The 17,879-nt window shown below is 35.1% G+C and overlaps 1 protein-coding gene across 10 annotated transcripts in view; it reads right to left on the bottom strand.

Moving 5' to 3' along the window:
- The window catches only part of FRY (FRY microtubule binding protein), a 502,970-nt gene that overhangs the window by 182,105 nt on the left and 302,986 nt on the right, over positions 1-17,879 (bottom strand). For all 10 annotated transcript variants that reach the window (XM_056825142.1, XM_056825138.1, XM_056825143.1 and 7 more), the window contains 4 exons: positions 11,721-11,889; positions 9,611-9,703; positions 9,420-9,518; positions 6,169-6,270 (listed from right to left, as the gene is read on the bottom strand). In XM_056825142.1, the coding sequence (XP_056681120.1) occupies positions 6,169-6,270; positions 9,420-9,518; positions 9,611-9,703; positions 11,721-11,889 (463 nt within the window). The remainder of the gene's footprint in view (positions 1-6,168; positions 6,271-9,419; positions 9,519-9,610; positions 9,704-11,720; positions 11,890-17,879) is intronic.

Raw genomic sequence — 17,879 nt, 5'->3', positions numbered from 1 at the left:
ATCACCAGTGGGGAGATGAGAGACCATTAATCAGTCAATGTAAGCCATCCCCATTATTGGAGAAACAGTTCAAAATGGATGCTTTACAGATGCCAATTTCCTCTTTGTGTATATGAGGAATAGCAATTCAAGTTATTGTAACTATTTATCTTGCCATTAAGGAGGAGAGGTGAAAGATTTCTTACCCAAGAGACTTAAAAATACCACTGCTTGATGAGAAAAAATTAATATTAATGTCTCTAATTTCATGGGGATATAAAAAACTTCCTCAATTCCATGGATTGTGAAAGAAAGGCATTTAGCAGTGCCGAATGCATTGTGTCAGTGTGAAGACTTCATATATATCATACGAATAATGAAGTGAAAGTAATTACCCAGACCCTGTCTCTCCTCTTTTAGAATTTGTCATAGTATGTATGGCAGGCTGCTTCAGTCACTGTGATTTTCACAATCTAGAACCTGCTGTTTAACTCATAGGCAGAAAATAAAGAAGGAAACCAACAAAACTGGTGAATAAGTACTCAGAAGTCCTATTACATACCTGCTCCTTCAAGATGATATTCTATATTTCTCATTACTTTATACGGAGTCTTCTCACTGATTTAAGATTGGCTAAAAGAATTAAGTGTTAATATTTAGGACTATGAGTTTGACCTGTAATAGCAGTCTGCTATTGGCAGACAACTCCTGTGGATAAACCAAGGCATTGATAGGAAATTAATGTGCAGGCTGAGATCCACCATTTATTTTGAAAGCTAGAGATCTTGATGGTAGGGCACGCTTCTATGCTACTTGCTACATGTCAACCTAACACCTAGGTGCCTTGGCCACACTGAATAAACCAAAGATGAGTGCCAAAGTTACACTCTCTGAAGCCTAACACTGTGCATATTGTTTTGTGGACAGTAAAGCCAATGATTACCCAGGAGGGTGGAGGGCAGTGAAGAATGGGGTGGGTTTGGTGGTGCCTTAAGAAATGCTATCATTTGGGTTCCAAATTCTATAAATCATGAAGCCAATCAGGAAAAAAAATCTTTCCAAAGCTTCTTTTTCTTTTAATTTTTTTTTTGGCCAGCTATTCTGTCCTTGCTGAGTATTTACTGATTTATAAGGAGTTATGGAATTTTTTTTCTACATTCATAAATACTTTTAAGAAAAACCTATTTTTTAAAAAAATCTGTTGGTTTCTAGGCTAATTTTAAGTAACAATTAGAGTATTACCACCCACTCTGCATGTTTCTATGTTTTTTAGCTTTGTAGTAGTGAATTCTATAAGTTTATTCTTTTTTTCCTTTAACTTTTCTCTGACTACTTCCTTTAGGGTTCAAGGGGGTGCCAGAAACCCTCCAACATATATGTTGGTCTCCCTTAATAGCCAAATTCTTAATCTTGCCAGGATCACTCACCATCTTCTCAGGCAGTTATATATTGTCATACTCTTAACCGTTTCACAGACCTATGCTTAGTCTCCCTAGTGGGACTGTGAGCTCCTTAAGGGCAGAGACCAGATATTATATATCTTTTTATGCCCACCACAGTGACTAGCACTATTCTGAACAAACAGTAGAGTCTTAATAATTTTTCTGAAAAGCAAAATGAAACAAAACCAAAAACGTATGCATTTGTACAGAATTCTGAGATTTGGATTGTGATTGTCCTTTAAACCCTTCATGCTCATCCATTCTCTGCCTTCATTTTTCCAGAGAGGAGTTTTAAATATTTTTGTTTGCTTTTCATATGAAATCTTTTTCATCCTTTTGAGTGATTCAGTTATTTTCCTCTGAACTTTTTAAATTTCATTGGGTTGTTTTGTTACTGCAGTGATCAAAACACATTGTAGTTCAGATCTGGGAACAAGCTGGTTCACAGGTAAAGTGACAACTCATTGTTATTTTTTTTAAATCCTTACCTTCTCTCCTAGAGTGGTTCTAAGGCAGTAGAACAGTAAGGGTTAGGCAATGGCTAAGTTGTTGGCTAAGTTAATGGTTAAGTGACATACCCAGAGTCACACAGTTACGTCTGAAGCCAGATTCAAACCTACAATCTCCTGTGTGTTCTATCCATATGATTACCTAGCAGCTTCCATCCTAGAGCTTATAACTGTGCTGTTAGATAAAACAAATTCCACAGGAATCAGATATTTGAGAGTGGTGACAATATAATGCTTGACAACCTGGGAAGATCTTTTATTATCACAAACACTGAGAAGTTTGGTTCTTTGACTATTTCTAACTTGAGGTCTCACAGTGAGTTGGTAAAAAAATGAATGACATTCACTTTGGAGTTCACAGCTAGCCTTTTATATCAATTCATAGTTAAAAGTTATTAAAGACAATTTTTCTAACATAGACTGGGCTGCAATCATAGCAAGTGCCTAAACAACATAATTAATCTTAACCACTCTGTGAAAATTATAGTGTCTTAAAGCAACCACAGGAGCATGCACAAACATATCCATGTGACTTACAACCAACCAAACAGGCTGAAATTCAAAAATTCTAGGAAACTGATCACGATTTCTATTTAAGAGAGTCAACAGCACATTTGGAAATCCAAAGTTTATGTACTACTTAGAATGACAAATGCATCAGGATGGCATTGATGTTGGCTATTATTTTCATTTAATCAGGAATAAAAGCAAAGGCTTTGAAGTTTGCAAAGTAATTTACAAACATTTCTCATTTGGTTCTCTCATCAACTTCAGGAAGTCAGTGCTATGATGATCTTTATTTTATTGATGAGAAACTGAGTCATACATAAGTTAAGTGATTTGACCAGGGTCAGAAAGTTAATAAATGTCTGAGGCTGAATTTGAATTCAGGTATTTCTGATTCCAGGCCCAGAACTTGATCAACTATGCTATCTAGTTGCCACTATGAGTGCAATAATGTCATTTTAATTTTAAGATCATTTTAGAACCTCAAATGTTAAAAGCAAACTTTGAAGTTAATCATTATAATTAGTTTAAAAATATGATATACCAGAAACTTTGGAATCACCTTGGATTTTTCAGTCTCCTTAATCCTCTACCTCTAATCTGGCACCAAGTCCTATCATTTCTTCCTGGAATTTCTTTCAGGCCTAGGAGATTCTCAATAGCTATGTCTAATTGCCTGAATTAGACTGTAGCCAGGAAAATAAATTGGAAATATCTTCAAAGAATCACACATAACAGTGACAGGAAGGAATTGTTAAGCTCCCTTGGCTAATACTCAGAAAATACAGAACTCTAATTATGAACAGAACATTTCCCTAGACTCCAACTACATATTTAAAATAATCACATCAAAGGAGGAGTCATAATTTCTCTTAACAGCCCTAGGATTGACAGAACTACACGCCATACAGACAGACATCAAATGGGACTTTTTATACTTTGCTCACCAGACTTTTTGGTCTGTAGGATGCTTTCCATGATTCTTACTTAAACATCCTAATGATTATGTTCCTTGATCAAGCTGCATGAAAAACATTTGAAATATTCGCCTTTATCACAGAAACTAACATCACTTCGTAGTGCTTTTCAGTTTGGAAGGACAAAGACTGACGGGGATAGAATTAGTATAGAATAGCAGAACTAGCAGATAACCCTTTAAATTAAAAAAGGAGGTTTTAGTAAAAATAAAAGGAGTTCTACTTAACATGGCCATTTGGGGAATTATGTAACTCTACAATTAAAACACAGTAGGATCCTCTAAAAACAAATACATCTAAAGGTTCAGAAAAAAATGATAGGAGAAACATGCAAAAGTGAAATTAGGGATGATTTGTGAATATCCATGTTTGAAGGGCAGCGATTCCCTCTCAAATAATTATGTCTCAATATCACTATTTAAAAAAGAATCTTCAAAACTGGTGGAACCCAATGTGGGGAGCTGGGGATAGAGTCTACCCCTGTGATATCATTTCTACAGCTCCCTCCTGTGTGAGAGAGCTCAACAGGCTTGACGAGCTCTTAAATTCACTAGTATTAAGTGATTATGATACTTTTCTAGACATAAAACCCAACATCTCTGGCTGTCTAGCTTACTTGAGTATCTGTAAAGGTTCAGCCCTCACACCTGTGGCAGACTGAACCTTGAAAATCATTTTGTACAAAGGATATAAATTTCTTTCCAAGACAATGTGGCTAGATAACTTGCATAATCAATTAACTGAAAGTATGGTCTGACTGTCTGATTTTATTAGATTTTATGTAGGTGTGGAAGTTCCTTCCACCTTTGTAGGTGGGCAATTCTTCTGTAACTTTCAGTGTTTGAGGGTTTTCTGGAGGCATTGAGGGCTAAGTGACTTGCCTAGGATCATGCTGCCAATCTGTGCCATAGGAAAGTTCTAGATGATAAGCAACTCTCTAAATGGGACACAAAGACTAGCTCTCATTTACTTTGCCAGGATTTCTTTGAGACAGAAAGTTACCAAGTCTAAATTCAAAGAAACCCCTCTAATTTCACATAGATACATATAATCCCTACCCTGATTTCACAAAATAAATGCCATCTTTGGCTTTATTGGATGGGTGAAGCAGTGGATAAAACACTGAGTCTGGAAGACCCAAGTTCAAATTTGGGCTCAGACATTTACTGTGTGCCCCATTGTTAAGCTTTCATCTGCCTTGGTTTCTTCAACTGTAAACAGAGGATGATAATGGCACCTACCTCACAGGGTTGTTGTGAGGTTCAAAATGAAGATTTATTTGCAAGGTGCTTAGTATAACATAATGCCTAGCACTTAGGAGGTGCTATATAAATACTGACTTTATCTTCCCTGTCCTTCTCATCCCCTTCCTTCCTTCCTTCTTTTCTTCCCTTCTCTTCATTGTTCTTCCCTTTCTTGGTTTTCCCTTCCTTTCCTTCTCTTGGTTGGACAATGGTACCCTTGAAGCCCAAACTGCCACACTAGATCTTGCTACGTTCCCTGGTTACACTGGCATCGTTACCTCCAAACACTTATCCCATTAACATAGGTCCTTGGCCACAAGAAGAACCACCCCTTCATTATCAGGAGGAGAAAAGACAATTTAAAGCACATATCACTATGTTTCAGTAATGAGTATAATTTTTATATGCAAAAGGCTGTGTCTGTAGCCCGCGACAGATTGCCCTTTTAATATTAGATGCTTCTGAAAGCAATTGTTAGGCTTTTATATTACAATTATTGTGCCTTTAAAAAAAACCTTTACCTTCTGTCTTAGAATTGATATCAAGTATTGGTTCCAAGGTAGAAAGGAGGTTTTCATGATAGAAAGATTCCAGAATAATCTTTCTCCAACAACAGAAAATCTGAAATGTTTTAGGAAAAGCAGGCTATTCCCTGGACACTCTCTCTTCCTAACCACTAGCCTTGCTTTCAGCCCAGCCCCTGCAGCCATCATATAAGGAATCAACTTTTGCAGGGATGCAACATGGGGATTGTTTCAATAGGGGCTGTATGCAGCTCTTTCCTCCTCAGCAAACACAGCTACTTAAGATTGGGAAAAGAGAGCTCTTACCACTAAAGTTTTTGGCACTAGCAAGTGGTTCAATATTAGAAATGGACACGGTCTTATCAGTTGAGAAAAATTAAAGAAGATGCATTACTATCTGCTTTGCTGCTGCATCATAAAGACCTGAGACCTTTCCACCTGATTTGCAGCTGAAACTTCCTATACCTGTTGTTTCCCCTCGTTTAGAGAGAGAACTTCTGGAGAATTGGCTCCTGCTTAGCTTTTCTATTTGGATTTTCAGTCTTCGCACACAGAAAGTGTTTAATATTTCCTTTCCATTCATTCAAAAATTATTCAGTTATACCATCAGAAACAATTATACTAAACCCTCATCTTCAAACCACAAGTTATTTTGAAAAAAATTATTTTTTTCTGGGTTATACATGCATTATCATGGAATACATATTTCCATATTATTAATTTTTGTAAGAGAATAATTATCTTATAAAACCCAAACCCCAAATCATAAGCCTAAATAAACAAGTGATAAATCATCTTTTCATCTGCATTTCTATTTCAACAGTTCTTTCTTTGGAGGTGGAGAGCATTCTTTTTCACAAGTCCCTCAGAATTGTCCTGGATCACTGAATTGCTGTTCATACCAAAGTCTATCACATTTGATCATTCTATAATATTGTTGTTACTGTGTGTTAAAAAAGTTATTTCTTAAAAAATAAAATACTAACTTTAAGATTGGATAAGCAGTTGTTGAGAAAAACATGCCATCTGTTTAGGAAGAATTGCTTCTGACTGACACACAGCAGGCACGTCACCAGAGGGTACAAAGCCTAACAAGGAAGAAAAAGAAGACATTACAAGATTATTTACATTTCAACAAACCAGGTAACTAAGATGCCCTAGAACTTTTAAATAATCTTTTTTTCCTGTGGCTAGGGTAAGCCAAAAGAAACAAGTCATTGCATAATAGAATGTAAAAAGAAATGTTCCTCCTTAGTTATTATGGAAATGAATGCAATCTGGCATTTCCACTAAAGGAAATAACGGAATTTCATAATTAAATTATAAAAAATATGAAAAATCATTGTAGAAAAAGTCAGAATCTGAACATAGGCAGCTGGGGGTGAGGGAGTAGAAGTTGTAATCAGGAAGATCTGAGCTCAAATGTGGATCATACACTTACTAGCAGTGGGATTCTGAAAAGTCGCCTAATTACTGTTTGCCTCAGTTCCCTTATCTGTAAAATGCAGATAATAAGGCTGTTGTGAAACTAAAATAGTATCGTAGGACACTTTGCAAACAACAAGGTGGTGTTTGACTGTTAGGCTTTTTCCCCTCCTATTATAAGGAAAACCTATGTACATGTGGCCCTTCCACATTGCAAGGGTTAGAGGTATAGCACCCAGGGATCTGGAAAATCCACATAAAATTATTTGGCCCTCTCTTTTCATACCAGAGGTGAAAGCTGAATTTTTTTCTTTTTTTTAAATGGGGTATTTACAGTACTTTATTGTAAAATATGGGTTAAGTATTTGGTTATTGGCGATATGTAGGTCAATGTTGAGTAAAAATGCTATATGAAAATACTGAAAAAAATACAAATTAATATGAAAAAAACATTTTTAAATTAAACAAATTTGAGGAGAATAATACTGAACATACTGTACAGGTAATATGATACATAACAGTACACACATTTTTTTGCATTTATGAATTACTAAGCTTTTTAAGGTACCTCTACATTTCTAGCTTTTGTGTATCATCTGCTGGCTTTCATTTTTTTTTCACAAACTTTTTACTTATTTTAACTTTAAAAAAGAAAATGTATATAATTATTATATTAAAAGATAAACTATGCTGATATTTAATGATACTCTACCCATATTTTATGCATTTCTGACCTGTGATATAATGAAACTGCAATGAGGAAAGTTGGGATGTAGAAGGGATACCTGTATATTGAAAATTGCATTCTTATATTTCAGTAAATCTATTGCCTATTATACACCATAATAGGTGCTTAATAAATGTTTATTGATTGACTGCAAGATTTTATTCATTTTCTCTTCATTCCACCTCGAAGCCTCTTCCCAAGTAGCACCATGCATCTAGATTATCCTTCCATCAATTATTAGTGGGTTTGTTTTTCTTATGTGGGCTAATGAATACAAATTCACAAGTTTAATTCCTAACACAAGAAAAGTTAGCTTCTTTCTGTTTAATGGCCAATGAGTAATAATTCTAATTCTGACTATCTTAAGAATTCCTAGAATCTACTCTCTGAAGACCAACAAGACAATGCAGCTTGTTATCAGGTGGGTTATCTAACTATATTAACAATAGCAAAAAATTACATCTCTAATCTCGTAGACTGTAGGTTTCTAGAGGACAAGCAATGACACATATCAGGTTCTTTTGAACAGAGTCTAGTACAATATCATGTATAGGTGGGTATATAATGATTTTTTTTTGATGATGAGGATGGTAGTTTATACAGAATCTTAGAAGCTTTATTCAAAGTGAAACTGTACATTTTATATAGAATTATATTGTTGTCATTGAATAGTTTCAGTCATGTTAACTCTTCATACTGCATTTTTTGTTGCTTTTTTTTTCTACAAAAGATATTGGGGAAGTTTGCTATTTTCTTCTCTAACAGGATTATGATGGACTAAATAATATTAAAACTAAAACCATATTCTCCAAGAAATGGAGCATTTAAATATTTAAATACCTATAGCAAAAGTAATAAAGTAACTTATCTAACAATATAGAAACCTAATTCAGAATTTTAAATAATTTTCAGGATTGAATTTTGAAAAAAAGAAAGCCATACACTACTCTCCCAAACCACGGAAAATAAAGTATGCATGCAACCTTGTTTATAAAAAAGTAGTTACTGGCCCATTTCCCCAGAAACATCTGCTAGAATTCACTTGGTGTCTGTCTTGAATGTAGGTGTGTGTGTGCTTTTCTGCATGCAAACTTACCATAATTAAGCAAGCTTCCCAAAAGGAATGCTGTTTCATCAATAATCATGGCAAATGTTGCTACAAGAAGACTTTGCTTATATCAACATAAACAGAAGCAGTACTGTGCTTGTCCAGCACGCATCTAGATACTCAGATCCCCTAGGGGAGATGCTGGCAGAAAGGTTAGTGGACGGCCAAAGAATAAACAAAGGCCACTGTGGTCCCTATTTAAATGAATTAGGTTGACTCTTTTACTATGATTCAAAGTAAGTTAAGGTCAACAGAAATGGAAAAAAGGGATATATTATTTGAACTGAGAGGAAAACATGCCCCTATAGGATGCACTATGAAAGATTGCTTAATATTCCACTAACTTGGCTTTTGAACAATTCTACACTGTCATTAGTCCATCAACCACACTACTACTAAAAATACAGCTGTTGAATTCTGTAAAGTTTTTAGAGGAATTCAGAATCAAGAAATGCTTAGTACCCAAAAGGGTAGAAACCATTCCCAGTTTAAAAGGTTTCATTTGTTGCCATATATAACACATCTTTTTTTTACACTCGTCTTTTAAGCTTCATGTCTTTCATGAAAGGCAACTATCTGCCTCTCCATTCCCTCTCCATCTTATATGTCCTTTGCTTGTCAGAACAAGGAATGACTAGTTAGAAACGTGTCTATTAGGGGGATAAATAGTTTTTAAAAAGTTGAAGTTTTTAATCAACCAAAATTTTTTTAAGTAAAAATCTGAGTTGGAGCAAATCTCATGCATCATAGTATCTTTAACCTTATGCTTTGAGATAAGTTTATTTAATCCCCTCTTTACACTCAGGCAACCAAAGAAAATAATCAATGCAAATGCCTGCTTCTGAAATGTTAAATTAGACTTCATCGAAACATGATTCTACAGTCCATGGGACTTCTACCTATACAGATTTCTGTTGAGGAACATTAGTCTTGGATACCTTGGTGTTTTAATTTTTTCCTTGCTCATGGTTACTAACCAGGGAATGCTTCTTCCTTGAAGAAAGTTCGAGTGTTGTATCGTAAAGGCTTTCAACAAAATTTCTAAGGCAGGGGACATTCACTTCATTTTTAACAGCCTGAAAAAAAGATATATACATATTAATATCATTAACCAAATGTTGACCTTCTCTGGCACTGAGAAATTCATTGAAAGAAAAATGTAACTCACAGCTGCTACAGGGACGAGAATTTCAACAAATAACCCTGCCAAGGCATGCTTGATATCTTTGTCTTTAACTTCCAGAAAATAATGTGCACACTCCTATGAATTAGAACAGAAGCACAAAAAAAAATGAAGAATTGGAATGAAGACATGAAATAAACATCAAGCATATTATAATTTAATCTGGTTTTTGTGTTACCTATAAAAAGGATTATGTATAGTGATGATGTAAAGATTTCATTCATCCTGAAATTATTTCTCAAAGTTTAAAAGAAAACTCATTTGACCTGCAAAGTCACCATCAATAGACAAAGTCAAAATTGATCTTATTCTCACTTGACAGTGCTACCCAGCTTATCGTTTCTGTTTTCTTCCTACTTTAGCCTTGTATGTTAAAATAACAAACCATCTGCTGGCAACAGATACAGACACAGTTCCTTTGCCAACACAGATACTTAAAATATTCAAAAAGTGGAATTTTATCTATAGGCATAGGTTATTATTCTTGAGTCCTGCAGCCAAATTACCTTTATGCTTTGGGCACATGAACATATATTTATTCTCACTATTTTGTCTGTTGTGATGGTTCAAAGGACAAATTAGGGATAGTCCCTCAAACAATCTTTCTCTGGTCAGCAGGGCATGTCTATGACAGATTTTTCACAATCTGAGGTTCCTTAATATGGTGCTAATCTCGTGGCTTAGATATTTGCTAGGATACTGTTTTCTGTCATCTGGATAATTTAGTCATACAGCAAAACATGGTTTTCATGAGGTATTGCTTTCATGGAAATAATATCCTAAGTTATCCATATGTAATTTTAAGACAATCGAATGCTTTCATTCTTTGACTTTAGATTAACACTGGGACCAGAATGAGAAAGGTCTCAATCTATCAATAACTTAAATATTTCTACCTGAAATATAGGACCTTACTCTAAAAGATTGCTAGAAACCTTTTCTGATCTAAGACAGAGTTTAAAGATTCCCAGAAGTGTTGTAGTCTTTAAATATTTTTATATTATGTATTGATAGCAATGTTATCACTCATAGGCTTAACCCAAGGTGCAGAGCCAAATTTATTCAATGCATGCATGAATAATATTCTGCATTTGTGGCTGGGAAAACTCAAGTTTTCAACAGATTTAGACCATCATCCAAAGTAAACCAGTAGTAGAACCTGATAAAACTAAGATTCCATTCTTTATATCTCATGTCTGTTTCCTGTACTAAATTCCCATCACCAAGAAGTTTTCTCAAAGAAACCATGGTAAACACCACTATCTATATTCCTACTCACACAGCTTAATAGAGGCTCTTTTAAATCATATGCTTATCAGCTACTTGTTTATAGCATGAATGAGAACTATTTCTATCTGCTCATATTTGAAGTTCTCATGGATGTATCCCAGGGGCATATGAATATATTAATCATCATCAGACATAAAGAATATGGAACTAGCTAAATTCTGTCCAGATCATCCAGCAAAAATTTATATGTAGAAGAAATCAACATATTTATTAAGGGCCTACTATGTGCCAGAAGAAATACACAAAAGGAAAAACCAGTCCCTGTCCTCAAGGAGCTTGCAGTCTAATGAGGGGTGGAGGTGGGGGGACAACAATGCATAAACAAGCAATATGCAGGATAAATTGTAGATGATCAGGAAAGGGAAGACATCATTAAGATGAACTAGAAAAGACTTCCTGTAGAAGGTAATACTTTTAGTGGGTCTTGAAGGAACTCTGGGAAACCAAGAGAGAAATGTAGAGGGAGAGAATTCTAGGCATGGAAGTTAGCTAGTGAAAATGTACAGAGTTGGGAGATTGAGGAAAAACCCAAATAACTATTTAAAGGGGACCTCCCAGTTCTAACCCATCTGTTCTAAAGTATGATATAAAAAACTCAATCACATACTAACAAAGAAATTGTTTGAGAAAGGAGCTCTGTGGTGAGGCTCAGGTAGAATTTAAGTGTTCTTTTGAATCTTGCCTCCCTCTGCACAAATACACAAATTGGAAAGTGAAAGCTTCCTTTCAAATTCCAGTATAAGCAAAATGAGACCAAGTGGATTCTATTTCAATTCCATTTTAGCCTTATTGCCCAGACTCTCACCTGCATAAACTGAAGAGAAGCTTCAAAGTCCTCCACTGGATACATTTTAATACGAAAGAATTTCATGCCCATTATTAAACTGATAATACTCTGAATCACATACGGGCTCTGTTCTTTATGCCGGAGTTCTTTTAGTTCTGCCATAAATTTTTTCTTCACAGCAGGGAATCTGAGGGTAAAAGACATGTTTTGGTCAATTCCAGATAGGAAAATCACTTTACTACAGACCTCACTCAGATTGTCCACAGGAGAAAGAATCCAGGCAAAAGGATGTTTTAAATTCAGTTTGAGAGTAATCTCCATCTTCTAGTAAAGGTCAGGATTTGGTGAAAGGTCCAATTTTCCTTTGGATTCTCTTGCACTATATTCAAGTTACTCAGTAGATAAAGTATGTATGTTATCTGGTTGGTCCTTCCTTCCTTCCTTCCTTCCTTCCTTCCTTCCTTCCTTCCTTCCTTCCTTCCTTCCTTCCTTCCTTCCTTCCTTCCTTCCTTCCTTTCTTCCTTCCTTTCTTCCTTCCTTTCTCCCTTCCCTTTCCCAATGAATTCAATTTAATAATTATTTTAAACCCTTACCTTCTTTTTTATTAAAAGTTATTTTATTGTTCGAATTACTTATATTAACAATTTTCAACATTTTCCAAAATTATAAGATCCAAATGATTTCCCTCTCTTCCCTCCCCCCTCACAGAGAAGGTAAGCAATTTGATCTGGGTTATTCAGGTATTATCATGCAAAACATACTTCCATATTGATTACTGTTGTAAGAGAATACTCATATCAAACCAAATCCTCAACATTATCTGGGCTCTTTCTAAATGGCTAGACTCTGTTTATAGAGGTTGTTCTGAGTGTGATATAAAGTCTTCTTTCTTTGAGTGAAGTTATTTCTATTTTATGGCAGCTAGGTGGCATGGTGAACAGAGTGCTGAGCCTGGAGTCAGCAAGACTCCTCTTCCTGAGTTCAAATCTGACCTTAGATACTTCCTGTCTGTGTGACTCTGGGCAAGTCACTTAACCCTGTTTGCCTCAGTTCCCTCATCTGTAATATGATCTGGAGAAGGAAAAGGCAAACTACCCTAGTATCTTTGTCAAGAAAATCCCAAAGAAATAAGTGAACAATAAATTTCTATTACAGTCCTAAATCTCAAAGCACTGGATTTTCAGGGTTAGACAAGTCAAAGAATTGCCATCCTGGGCCAGACCCATGTGTTTTCATGGTTGCTTCATTACTGTTGTCTCTTGCAGTGGACTCTAAGTTCCTCTAAAGGAATAGAAGCTTCTGGAGGACAAAGAAAGCTCCATTTTGATCTTGATATCCTTAATGAATAGAACAGGGGTTGGTATATAGTACGCACTCAGGAAATTCTCATTGATCAACTGATTTGCAGCATGCAGAGCATGCAAGTATCTGAGAATTTTGGTGTTTACTGTCAAACATTCACTATCTAAAATTCCAAAGTTTGTATTTTTTATAAATATAATCTGCTGATTGCTAAAGAATCTATTTTCAAATTGCAGGAAAATCTTGTAATTGGATTTCCATTATGAAATGACTGTTATTCTGGAATACTAGAATTAGAGGGATTCCTGGGAGTTTTAATGAGGTACGACATAGGACAAATTTATGTAAATTGTCCTATTAGCTGATGTATGTATGTATGTATATATGTGTGTATACATATATACATATCTTCAAAAAGGATACATTTTTATATATTAGCTACATAATAGGAAAGTCTTATGCTTAAGCTACATCCCAAACTTATCAATTGATATCAGGGTAAAAGACAAAATTTTGAAATGATCCATGATGAGATTTCTTACTTATGTAACCTTTGTGAGCATATCCCAGAAAGGAGCATGACAGCTGGCTAAGCTGCATTTGGGAAATTGCCCAGGGTTCTGGAGAACTCCAAGGTTGGTCCAAGGTACAAAGCCTCATTTTTTTTGGCAACAGGAATGTCTAGCTACCATGCTCAAATTGGTGCAAATCTTGTGACACTGTAATTTCTGAGGTAGGGATTCCTAACTTTATATATATGTCATGAAACTGTTTAATGGTCTGGTTAAATTCTACAATCCCTTTATTGGAATTCATGTTTTTAAATGCATAAAATAAAATACCTCCAGGATTACAAAGGAAACTAATTATATTGGGTTTGAAAAAAGTTCATAGAAAGCCATAAGAATCTCTGCTCCTAAAAATCATAATTGTAGGAAGCTAGGCAACTTTATTGAAGTCAAGTCCTCTGTTAACTAATTGTGTCTATCCAGAATGTTCAGTCATGCTAAGAGCAGATCTCTCTATCCCCATCTGCAGAACAAACAAATGTGTCCTCTGGGTTATACTAGCCCTTAGGGGACAGATGTGCCAAAGCAAGCATGTTCTGGGTGTTTGTATTTACTGTATGTTAGGAAATAAAATCATTTTGCTGAAGTTCAAAAAAATGTGTGTTGTGCACAGGACATATTTCTGATAAGCAGCTAATAAATAGAAAAAGGAAATCATCAAGGAAAAGTTAGACTGGGAAAAGAGGCTATCATCTCTTAATAAAAATAATCACTAACACTAATGCTTTAAGATTGACTAAGTGTTTTACATATGGCATCTTATTTGATTTTCATAACTTTTGAAGGTAGGTTTTATTCATTACCCCTATTTTATAGTTGAGGAAACTGAGTCACACAGAAGTTAAGTGACTTATGCAAGGTTACTCAAATAGTCTGAGTGATGTTTGAGGCAGGATTCAAACTCTGGTCTCTGCACTATGCCATTTAGCTAGCTCATAGTTATTGAGAACACAGTTAATTGAGGAATTTGTAAACTGGCTGTTTGAATCTCAGAATATTTCCATGGAAGTAGTTTCACTTAGGTTCCTAAGCTGGTCCATAAAAAGATGCACAATGTGGCTGAAGCATACTGCAATATAACTGAACTAAAGAACACAAGCACAATATATGGTGGTATATCTTTGGGGAAATGCATTCAGAGGGCAAACTTGGGATGTCAGGAATATTCACTGGTACCCATGCAATGTATAAACACCTCAAGGAAGACCTCTAGAATGTGGGGGTGGGGATGGGTGGGAAAGTGGTTCTCCCTGGAAGAGCTATAGATGTGAATTACATTGGATAAGAAGGCATGGAACAGCTGCAAACAGCACAAAAGGAGCAAATGCTCACATGGATGAAATCCCAGATCCATGGTATTTAGGAGAGTGAACAGTGCTTCTGTGCATCCTGATTCATTATCATTAATGGTCTCCATGGTTATATGTGGATAAAACCCCCTGAAACCCTAGGATCTCAGAGAAATTAAAATGCATGCAATCCAAAGGATAATGGAAAATCTCAGAGTAGGGGGTAAGGAAGTGGTGTGAGAAGTCATATTAAAACATCATTAAGGCATTGTATGATTGGAAAAGCAAATGGAGCAGTCACGTAGTGGGAATGGGATATAAGAGGTGAGTAGATTCAGTGTTCCCTTGGTACCCTTGAGCTATAAAAAGAATCAGGCTACTATAATAAGTTCCCAGACTATTGGGTAGCTCCTTTATGGAGTACTTATGGGAGGCCATCATACCACACAGGATAAGAAGTTAAGAGAAGAGCCACCAGCTATACTGATGGAGAGCATTCACATTATTAAGAGTAGAGATTCATCAAAAAATGCTAGAATTCAAAAATATACTGCAATGGGAATTAAGGTACTGAATTACATAGTTTTAGGAGAAAAAACTAAAAAAGCAGGTACATGGAGAATGAATTAGCTATTTAGTGAAATATAATTTTTTATATTGACATGAAAGTTGACTTAATTTTTGCTTAAAGTGGTTATGCTTCTGTTTTTAAAAATTATGCCAATTTCTGAAGAATAAGATCTGTAATATTTGTCTAGGTTTAAAAAACAAAAAACTGGACTTCTGCTTTCATATGTATCATGAACTACTGATAAAGCTAACTTCTACATGAGTTATGACACAAAGCATTAGAAATTGTCATGTACTGAAAGGTTAATTGACTCATCTAAGGTCAGAAAGCTAATATGTATTAGAGATCTTCCTGATTCATTGACCACCTCTCTATGGATTATACCTTGCTGCTTCCTATTATAAGTAAAAACAAATTTAAAGAACTTTTATTTTCTGTTGTCCCAATAAAGTATGGAAACATCATTTTCACAAATCTATGAAAAACTGAAATGGTTCACTTCCCAAGGTCTTCCTAAGGATCTATTTCATTCATATTAGGAAATGTAAACCAAATTCAGTTTTCTGATGCCATTTTAAAGCTAATCTGAATAAAGAGCAAAAAGATACTGCTTTTTTGAAATGTATAGCATATGCTTTCTAAGAATCGAACTCTTAAGTTGTGAAATATTGATTAAGGGCATATTAAACAACAACCCATTTTTAATACCAGAGAGCTCTAGTAATCTCAATTATGATTTAAATAGATTTGATGCAAATTGAAGTACGCCCAGTTTTAAATCACGTCTATCTTTACCTAATTTCAATGTAAATAGTTTTTAAAAGCATAAGCTACTCTCTGAATTATACTCAATGGTAATTTTAAGGCAATATTATCACAATAAAAATGACAAGATATGGCTAACATACAAACTAAATACATAATCCATATTGTAACTAGACTTATAAGAAGAAAAAATGTCCCAACACTCTAGAATTTCATTACCATGGGAAATAATGATAAATATATGAGGAAAATAACTTTACTTAAAAGAAAATGTAACTGCATCGTCCTGGTTATGCCTACTTATCTTTTTCAACAAATAAATATGTTTTTCTGGAAAATTAGCAACAGAAAACTGAAACTAATCTTACTAGAGAGAAGGAAGTACTACTTCTTGAAAAGCTACTGCTTTTACTGGTTTAAGGGATACTATACTCATCTTTAATAAATGCTAATTATTTTACCTCTTTAAAGCAATTTAAGTATGAGATTATGGGAAGGCAGAAATTTCTAAGGGGCTGTTTGAATGACCAAAAGACTTTAAAATATCTCCTACATGCGAACAATTCATATTTGCTCACAACTAAGAGGTCTGGGGTCAATGCTGGCACCATAGCAGACTAGGAGATTATAAATCTAGAGTTCGAAGAAACCTCAGAGGTACCAAGGCTAGAGCCAGTGAAATTAAGTGACTAATTCTAAGTCATGCTGGTAGGGATATTTAAATCCATGTCCTCTGACTCGAGAGCCACCATTCTTTCTACTTTAATATTATTATATTATAATTCTCTCTACTATAACCTGCTTAGGGCTACCTACTGCCATTGGCACAGATATGTTTGATATGACATTCCTATTGCTATTAATTTAGCTTTCTATTTTCTTAATTCATAGAATCATAGAGCTGAAATGGACCTTAAGGTTGATACACTGGACAAAATTTTTCTGGACTTAAAGTCAGGAAGACATGCGTTCAAATCGTACTTCATAAATTTATTAACTATGTAACCTTGGGCAAGCCACTTAACCTCTCTTTGCCTTGGGTCCCTGGAGAAGTTAATGGCAAATTGGCCCAATATCTTTGCCAAGAAAACCTTAAGGACAGTATTGGTGTGATATGGTTCATGGGGTCACAAATGGTCAGAGATGACTAAATAATTCAATAACAATTACGACAAAATGTGGATAATGATAGCATTTAACTCAGGGTTGTTTTTAGAATCAAATGAGATAATCTATGTAATGTGCTCTGCAAATCTTGAATCACTCTATAAAATGCTAGCTATTAGTACAAACTATTACATTTAATCCAAACTTTTCCTGCCATTACTGCTAAGAGTCTGATGTTTTGGTCTGTTCCTAGCTTAGCCTGGCTTGGTCCCACACCCATAACCACTCTGAAAGCAAAATACCAGTGGGAGGCCTTTGTACAGTAAGTGATACTTATGGTACATAATCCATCAAAACAAAGAAAAATGGAAGCGGTTTCTTTAACTTTGCTACTTAACACCAAATGTGAATAAAACACAAAATTACACTGGGGCTTCTACAAAGAAGTTAAAGAGTTTTGTGAAATTCAGGAATCAACTGATTAGCAAAAAGAAAATAGTAACCTTTCATTTATCCAGTACTGGGCTAATGAATTATTTCAATGAACCCAATGCTTTTCTAAATAACTGAACCA

Source organism: Monodelphis domestica, chromosome 4, assembly GCF_027887165.1.
Source record: "Monodelphis domestica isolate mMonDom1 chromosome 4, mMonDom1.pri, whole genome shotgun sequence".
In the NCBI taxonomy this organism is placed as follows: domain Eukaryota; kingdom Metazoa; phylum Chordata; class Mammalia; order Didelphimorphia; family Didelphidae; genus Monodelphis; species Monodelphis domestica.
This window is presented reverse-complemented; position numbering and strand designations above follow the sequence as displayed.